Genomic DNA, 8,933 nt, shown 5'->3' with positions numbered 1-8,933 from the left:
CATCCCCTGCCCCACCGCCCTCCCCACCACCACCTGGCCCTCTGCCAGCCCTGCCTGGCCTTTGCACTGGAGTCTGTTCCTCTGAACACTTCAGCCTTCAATTTCCCGTCATAAATCAGTTTGCTGCTTTGGAAACTTGTTGAATGGTGCATTTTACTGAAATCCATGCTGACAACTGTTTGCTATGAGAGTGACAACTGAATTTTACACCCATCCCTGTCACGGGGTGCTGATTTTACCAGGCAGTGCTCAGAAAATAATCCAGGAATGAGGTCTGTGGCATCTGGGGGTGGAGAACAAACAGTTTGCTGAAACATCTCTGCCTTCTTTCCCTGCCACTTCGGGCAAACATCCTACCCCCTTGTCCACCAGCCCTTCATCCTTCCATCCTAGAGCCATCTGCACCCCACTGTGTACATATATATATGGTTATATGGGATCCCAAAGTGGAAAGGCACCTCACTCCCTGTGCAAAAGCCAGCAAAACTGTTGTTAGTTGCATTTTATACCATTGCTACCATGCAGGTAAGCCTGCCTGGGTTAACAGCACCATGCTCTGCTCAGCTTTGCAGGATCGAGTTCTTGGCTGGAGGTTGCTGAAGCTGGACAGGAGAAGCTTGACAGATAAAGCCTCAGGATGTATTTCTAACACATGTTCTCTCTTCTCTCTGCAGCCCGGGGCAATCTCCAGCCATGGTCACAAGGTGTCATCGCAGTGGTTGTGTTTCTAGTCCTGGTGGCCATTGCTTTTGTGGTCAACAGGTTTTGGTGTAAGGAGAAAGTGTAAGTGTGGGAGACCTGAGGCTTGTTTGGGTTGGGCTCAGCTGCCTCTTCATGGATCACTTCCAGATGCTTCTGTCCCTTGTGCCAGGGCTGGGAACGCTGTGATCATGGTGCTGGGAGCTGGGTGGGGAGAGCAAAGGCTCCCTGTCCTGGTCTCCCTGTTCTCTTCTCCTATCCTGTTCTCTGCTCTCTGTTACTTATTGCCAGGTGCGAGATTGCCAGATGCTGTTGTGAGAAAGCAGTGAGCTGGCTGGTTTACATGGGCACGTGTCTCAGGGGGCTGGCCTGAGCCTGGTTGCCTATAAATTTGGGAGTGCAGTTCTCAGGTGCCTTATATCTGTGGGAAACCAAGCCCAAAACAGCTTTGTCTGCAAAGCAGACTGAGCCAAGTCATCAGAAGGAACCGAGGAGCTGGGAGAAGAGCTGAATAGTGGCAGCACTCTCCACCTGGAGACCGCAGCACAGGCGAATGAGATGGCCTTATTCATCAGAAAAAGGCTCTGTGGGACTGGTTACTTCTTGCCCATTGTTGCCAAGCAAAGCCACAGGCTGCTGCTCCTGCTCAGCTGACCCAGGCTAACTGGCTAAATTGCAGTAACTTGATCTTGAAGGTGATGCTAAAGTCAACAGGGGATGAAGAGCAAAAATGCTGTATAGCCTGGTTCCTGGTTCCTAGTTCCTCTGGTTCCTGGTGGACCCTGCCCACCAGCATGGGCGCTTTGGGCTTTGCATCCAAGGGTGCTCACCTCATTCCTGCAGCCTCTCCAGGCTGAGGAGGTGGGGACTTGTGGTGTACCCCAATACTCAGCAGGTCTCCTTCTGCCTCAGGTTGTTTAAAGGGCACCCTTTGAGATGCATTCAGGACCAATGCATAATGCAATGTGTGTATATACATATACGTATATGGTCTGATTTGCAACTGCAGTCTTTGTTTCCCAAAGAAGTACCTTTGTCTTCAAACTGGAGGAGCCCCCAGCCCATGGAGTGGGATGTAGACATGGTGTTTCCCACCTCTGCCTGTGTCTGGCTGCCCCTCCCCAGGCCAGAGGCAGAGGACGTTGAGGCTTGAGAGGGACGGTGGCTTGTTGTAATTAACCTGGCCTCTCTTCGGCAGAGCGGGCAGTGAGGCTCGGCAGCCTGGCACATTGCCAGCTCTGTGCTGTCACTGTGACAGCAGCTATCAGCTCAAGCTGCTGTCTGTTTACGCTAGTCCGTTCCTCAGAAAAGCCTCAATGAGAACGTCCTTGGGTGAGCATTGGAGGAGGCAGGGATGTGCACACAGGGTGTCCCTGCACCCACCACCCACAGCTAAATGCTTCCAGCACCGCTTAGGCCACAGGTTTGCTCCAGAGCCAAGCGTTTAGGATCCGTCAGAGGTCAAATGGTCCCTGCCCTGTGGTTTCTTCCACGAGCAATCCGGATTCACATGTGAGAGAAAGCAGCTTGGTGTTGTATGTGCAAACATGCACACGTGCACCCCTCCTGCGCCAGGACTGTGGCACCAGCAGAGTCTCAGAGTTTCTCTCAGTGTCTGTTGGGACCCATAAGAGATGATTTTGCAACAGATTGCAGAGAAGAAGACTGGAAAAACCAGTTAGCAGGAGAAAACCATCCCATGTATTGACAAATGAGTCTTATTGGCTGCCAGCCCGGCACTGGGAGTACCGGCTCCAGAGTCACGGGCTGGCATTCAGCGTCCCTGAAAAACCTGCTGCAAGAGCGTCTCTTCTTGCACATGTCCTGGTGGGAAGGGAGCTGAGCTGGGTGTCCTAGGCCAGGATCACAGGTCCAGGTTCCTTATTGTGTCAGTAGAGTCAGAGCAGTCTCTTCTCTGCCATCGTTATTGTGAGTTGCTCCCCAGCAGGGCTCCTCTGTTGCTCTGTCTCAGCTGTTCTCTTCTCCACCTCCAGGGAAAACGTTGAGACAGTAGTGAGTGTTGAGGACAAGAGGGAAGCTGTCATGTCCAACAGCCATGAAGGGAGATACATAACCGCTGCAGCCGACTTCAGGTGAAAGACTTGCTCAGACCTCCTCCTCATGAACCCCAGGCTCTGTTCCGTCCCCCTGGGGACAGGTCAGACATGCAGAGCTGCAGTCTCTCCCACTCGGGGTCTCACATGTCCCATGCATCTGGTTTTGGGGCTTTTATCCCCTCCAGGGGCTAAGCAGAAGGTAGTGAGCGAGTATCCCCTTTTCCCTCACCCCTCCCCATCCCTGCAGCTGAGCCCCATGGTCCATCCACCATCTTGCAAGCTGGTACACCACATTTGTTTCACACTGCATCACACCTTTCAAAAAGTAGAAATCACCAAAGTAGCCATAGGTCACCGTGCAGATGCTGACTGTCAGACCAGCCCTTGCTAGAAATTAGAGCAATTCCTGCCCCATGCGTGGCTCTCCTCCTGGCGGGGGAACCCCTCCTGTCCTCCCCACCTCACCCCTCGCTCAGTGCATGGCTGGCACCAGCAATGTCAGGGCCTTGGTGGTGGTTTTGGGGAGGCTGATCTTACTGGGGGCAAGCTCACTGCTGTGCTTCTCCCTCCCACTGCAGGTCCAAAGAGAGCGAGCACGCCTATGAGAACAACCTGGAGCCTGAGGAGAGGGTGATCACCACTGCCATGTAGCAGCTGCACCGGCTGGCCATCCTCCTTCCTCCTCTCACTTTGCTTCCTGCTGTTGTGATGGGCATTTTTCACAGGCACCCTTTGCACTGGTACCCTCCGTGCGTGGCGTCTCCCCAGACTCTCCATGGTACCGCCATCTGATCTTTTCCCTTCCCACTGGTGGGACATGTTCTTCTGCCTTGGGGGCTGACATTGGTCCCCAGGAGAGGTCTGGAGGTGCCACCTCTCCTGCTCGACAGTCACCCCCCTGGTTGGCAAGGCTGATGTCTCCAGTCCCAGAGGGGTGCTGACCTGTTCCAGACAAGGAAGAGTCCCTGCTGGGTGCCTGGGACCTCGTCATACTCCAGCCATCCTCTGGGGAGCTGCTGATGGAAAACCCACTCTCTTCTTTCCATTTCACCATCCCTTTTATGACTTACACCATGCATTTTAATGTCAGAACAAACCTCCCCTGTATATAACTTCCCTGTGAGCAATAAAGAGAATTGTTGCCCATATGACAGCAAAGAGGGTTGTTTTGCTTATCACCCAAAGGACTTTCTGGCATGTCACAGCACTCCCAGCCTTCGAGCAGTTCAGGAAGGGAAGGACATGGGAGAGGGTGAAGTGGGGGTGGGAAGGGTGCTTAGACCTATTGAACCTGTTGGAGTGGATCCAGAGGAGGCCACAAAAATGATTGGAGGTCTGGAGCACCTCTGCTATGAACTAAGGCTGAGAGATTTGGGGTTGTTCAGCCTGGAGAAGAGAAGGCTCTGGGGAGACCATAGCGCAGCCTTGCAATACTTAATGGGGTCCTGTAAGAAAGATGGGGACAGTCTTTTTAGCAAGGCCTCTTGTATCAGGACAAGGGGCGATGGTTTTAAACTAAAAGAGGGGAGATTTAGACTAGGAATAAGGAAGACATTTTTTACACTGAGGGTGGTGAGACACTGGCACGGGTTGCCCAGGTTGGTGGTAGAAGCCCCATCCCTGGAAACATTCTAGGTCGGGTTGGACGGGGCTCTGAGCAACTTGATCTAGTTGAAGATGTCCCTGCTCACTGCAGCGGAGTTGGACTGGATGACATTTAAAAGTCCCTTCCAACCCAAAGCATTCTATGATTCTGTGATCCCCCCTGTGATTCCTTCTGGGTAGGATCCATCTTTTATTTCCTCACTTGGATGAAGCCAAGAGGAGTTTTGCATGCATCCATGTGTCCATAGGTGAGAAAAAAAGGTGGAGCATTTTTTTTGCTCAGCATTTGGACCACCCCAGAGCTGCAAAGAGCTCTTTGTATGGGGAGGTAAACATTATTCCCCTCCGTTTTCCAAGTGGGGAAACTGAGGCACAGCATCAACCCAGCATTTCCCAGCACTGCTAAATGGGTGAAAGGCAGTGCTCCCTGAATTCCACCGGCCACAGGGCACAGACCCATGGCCAAATAGGGATCATTACCAGGGCTGGAGGCAAATGGCAGTCACCAGTGTCACCCGGATGTGGCTGGGAGCGGCTCTGGGCAATGCTGGGTCTCCCCGGGGCAGCCAGCCATGGTGCAGCCTGCTCCTGCCAGGCTGTTCATTAACCATGGTCCATTTTTTGCTGTGGTGGGGACAAGGCATGGGCCGCCATAGGAGCAACAAGCACTCCCAGGCTGTAGCATTTGCAGATTGAAATAAGAGACCTGTAATGCTCTGGCTTTCCATGGGACATCAGTTGCCCAAGAGGTGTGCAGGGTCCTCCCCTTGACCAGCAGGGAAGGGGTTAAGAGGCCCTGCAATCAGGGCAGCTCAGGGTCTGCAGGTGGAGCAGGTCTGGAAGGGAGGGAATGGAGGTATATAAGAGGAGCATTTTCAGCAGCCCCTGGGTGCAGGGGGAGCAATGGAGTTTTGGGGCTCTGCTGTGCTTGGGGCTGTGTGAATGGAAGATGGTGATGGCAAAAGCAGAAGCAGCAGCAGCAAGAGGATATCAGGTGCCTGAGCCACCTCTTTCTCTCTCTTTCTGCTGGGCTTTGAAGCAAGGGGAAATGTGAGACATGCTGTGAAACAGCAGTGGTGATGGGTTTGGATCCAGGAGGAGCCCTGACCTCTGCTTTGGAGGCCCATTTGCAGGCAGCAATAACAGAAACACTTGCTGGGGCTGGAGCTGCTGCTTTGCCCCTCCCTAGCAGAGCTCCTTCTGTGTGTTTTTCAACACTGGATGGATTTTCCTGCTGCAAGGGCTGCTCCTTGCTCCTCTGCCCTTGCCAGAGACCTTAAAAACCCTGAGCTTCTCCTGGAGGAGGTGCTGCCAGGCACATTCTTCCTCAGGCAGAGGCTTGCAAAACAACCTGTTTTCCTGCAGCACTGAAACCTGCTTGGTATTCCCTAAAGCAAAGATGTGACGGTCCTGGTGAGGAGCTCATCCTACAGGCCACTTCCTGCTGCTGAGAGTCCTCCAGGATAGAGCTGGGGACTGGATCTGGATCCTGGTGCTGCTGTGAGCTGCTGTCTTGCTTCCCACAGGTGAAATGCTCTATGCCCCTAGTGGGTGGTGACCCAAAAATTCAGGCTTGGGAGTGCAACAGGAGGCTTTCAGTAACTGACCCACCCTGAAAGACATCTCCCTGTAGTGCCTTACAGAGGCAAGCATTTCGAAAGTGCCTTCAAGACTTGGTGTTGAGAAATCACAGCTCCAGTTCAGAAATTGCATGTGGGTGGAAGAAAACAGGCAGAAAGGTTGGAAGGATCAACCTTTGGGTGCAGAGGCACGATGGCTTCTGTCCCCCAGCATCGTGGCAAAGCTGTTCTGTTCTGCCACCTTTCCTTGGGCAGCTGGAGGCTGAGGCAGCCCCAGGCTGGGCCCTGGACCTTCTGCCTTGTGCCCTGATGGATGCTGCTCCCCTGACTTTTCTGTTACAGGTGCCAAACGTCACGCGGGTTTGGAAAAAAACAAGCTCCCCGGAGTTCAGCGGTAGTGCTTTGCTCAGCAGGATTTAAGGGGGATTAGCCATTGCATGTTCTCATGGTGTCAGCACTCGGGCTGGGGACTGGGGGTGTGGCAAGAGGAGGGGAACCCATTAATTTTTACCTTTTGGTTTCAAAAGAAGTTAGAAACGACATCCTTATAATGAGTAACAGTGGGAGTTTATTCCCTGCCCTGTGCACACCCTGAATACGTGACGAATGCCTGAGTCGCTGCCCTGGCAGTGCCTGCATGCAGGTTTGTAGTGGAGGTGTGCTCGGGGGGTCCCTTCCCCATGGAGCCCTCTTGCAGTTGCAGGTCCAAGGAAGCAGGTGGATGGGGCTTTAGTGCTGCATATTTTGGGCTGACCCAGCAACCCTGATGTTTGGTCTTACCTCAACTAGTGCCCTTTCAAAGTTCACTCTGCTGGGGAAAAAAATCTTTTGCAAGAGGCGCTGTGTTACCTCCCTGGTGGATTCTCATCTCGGCACAGTCCGTGATGCCATCCTGCCTTAGTTTCCCTTCTCTGTCAGCATGACCCAAGACTGGCTGTGTGAAGCAGACTGCCTTCCCACGAGCTGCACAGCCTGCTCGTTGCTGCTTCTTGGTGTGATCCTAGAAAGAACAAAAGAGAACGAGCATAAATGAAAATTATTGTTGGAAAATCTTAATTAGATTTTAAGCCCCAAAGGGAGAAAAGTGAGGTATTATCTGACACAGCTAATGAGTGTTAAGGGCCCATTGTTATATTTCTTGTTTACCTTTCTGTGCTGGCTGATACAGCCTGGATCCTCGCCTGTGCTGCCATAATTAGGATATCTCATCTCGCTGATAGGGTTGGGGATGCTCTTTAAAGCACAATGTGGCCTCATCCCTCCCTGGCAGGATGAATATGATCAGGAAGGCAACTTCTGGCATCCTAGCACTCATGCCTGCCACATTGGCCCTGTGAACTGGGGGATGCCCTCCAGGGCCATACCTGATAGCCCCCAGACGATGGGCACCTCTAACAGCCTCTGTGATCTTTCCAAAAGGCCCTGAGCCAACTTGCCTGGTGGCCAAATACTCCCCAGCACCTCTCTCCAGACAGCATGGGGTGTGTGGGGGGTGACCATGTTCTCCACTACACACCCACTGATGAAGGGGAAGGACACTTGTGGGTATCCCATCCTACCCCTCATGCCATAATGCCAGTATCTCTGAAGCTCGGGCTTCAGGAAGATGTTCAGGGTGTTGGGACTTGCTGTGGGCTAGATAGTCTCCTTTTGGGCAGAAGCTGTTCAGGGTGGTCTTTTTGTGTTACAAGATAAACCACAGCTTTCCTGTATGGCCTAGGAGAGTGCAACTCATTCCTCGGATCCCCAGATTAAAGGGTGTCTTGTTGAAATCCACCTTTATCCTGGTACTTCCCTGAGGTTAGAGAGGGTCTTTAACTGCAGAAGTTCAAGATGTTTCTGCTCCAGCTATGACCACAACCCTAGAGCAGCTTGAGCAGGTGGACCCCTACCTCATTGCTTGGATGTCCATGCGCAGCATGATGGGTCTGGCTGCATTTAACTTTGACAAAGGTGGGTTAGCACCACCAGGCCCTAAGGATATATGTATTATTTCAAGATGTTTTAATTAAACACTTGCCATACACAAGTCAACTGCTGCTGGAAGGACCACCAGCCCCCATCCTGGACCTGAGCAATGCAGTCTGGGGTTTACATCCTGGCGTTGAGTGCTTTGACACCAAACGGTGTAATCCAAACCTCCACAAGCAAAACGAGAGCCTGTCCCACCGTCATGGTCTTTCAGGACAGAGAAGGAGCTGAGCCACCCAGGTGGGAGCCAGGAGCGTGGCGTGTAGGGGTGGCTGTGTGTGGGCAAGGGGGGTGCAAAGTTTTTGGTCTCAATTCAAGGCACTGAAAGTCAGAAGTAAAATGCCATCCATTGTTGGTTTATACACCCGTAGTAGCCAAACAAACATCCCTGGAGCCTGTCCTTATCGCTTTATTACACCTGCTAGAATGAATAGATTAAAGAGAATGGGGGAAGGGGAGAAAGCAGAAGAATCCAGCAGAAAAACTGGGTTTTGGGATTGTTAATTATTCTCTGGGGTCTCTAATCTTTAACTGGCAAACAGCATCACTAACTGTCTTAAAGCCCCTCCTGGAACATCCTGATAATAAGCCATCTGCATGAAGGCACCCCGTTATCTGCCCTCCTCCAGCCGCCTGCGACATGGCTGGAGTGGGAGATAATGAATGTGTGGTGTGTAATAACGACACTTCATTCATGATTATCGGTCTGATACCCAACCTTTTAGCTCCATTGTTTGTGCTTCAAAAAAGAAGACAAAAAAAAAAAAAAAAAGAGGAGGGAAAGAAGAAAAAAGGAGAGTTTTCGGTACTTTGGGCTCTCCTGGGGTCCCCAAAGGGTCTCCCTGCCAAAGGGGCTGGCTCTTGTAGCATCTCTCAGAGGGTTTGGTGATACCCTGGAAGGACTCGCCCTTGGATTGGTGGCTGCTGTAGCCATGGTGATAGAGGGAGAAAGCCAAGACACTGTAGAAATGTCACTGCCTGGAAGGGAGACGTTTGAGGCAAGCGCTCTGTGATTAGATCT

At 52.1% G+C, this 8,933-nt stretch overlaps 1 protein-coding gene across 1 annotated transcript in view; it reads left to right on the top strand.

Moving 5' to 3' along the window:
- The window catches only part of PDZK1IP1 (PDZK1 interacting protein 1), a 6,905-nt gene extending 3,498 nt beyond the window's left edge, over window positions 1-3,407 (top strand). The window contains exons 2-4 of the mRNA XM_010144953.1: window positions 675-783; window positions 2,694-2,792; window positions 3,335-3,407. Of these exons, the coding sequence (XP_010143255.1) occupies window positions 675-783; window positions 2,694-2,792; window positions 3,335-3,407 (281 nt within the window). The remainder of the gene's footprint in view (window positions 1-674; window positions 784-2,693; window positions 2,793-3,334) is intronic.
- Window positions 3,408-8,933: the final 5,526 nt, after the last annotated feature.

Source organism: Buceros rhinoceros, unplaced genomic scaffold (assembly GCF_000710305.1).
Source record: "Buceros rhinoceros silvestris isolate BGI_N320 unplaced genomic scaffold, ASM71030v1 scaffold11081, whole genome shotgun sequence".
NCBI classification, from domain to species: Eukaryota; Metazoa; Chordata; class Aves; order Bucerotiformes; family Bucerotidae; genus Buceros; species Buceros rhinoceros.
Note: the sequence above shows the minus strand (reverse complement) of the source record. Positions and strands in the feature narration are given on the sequence as shown.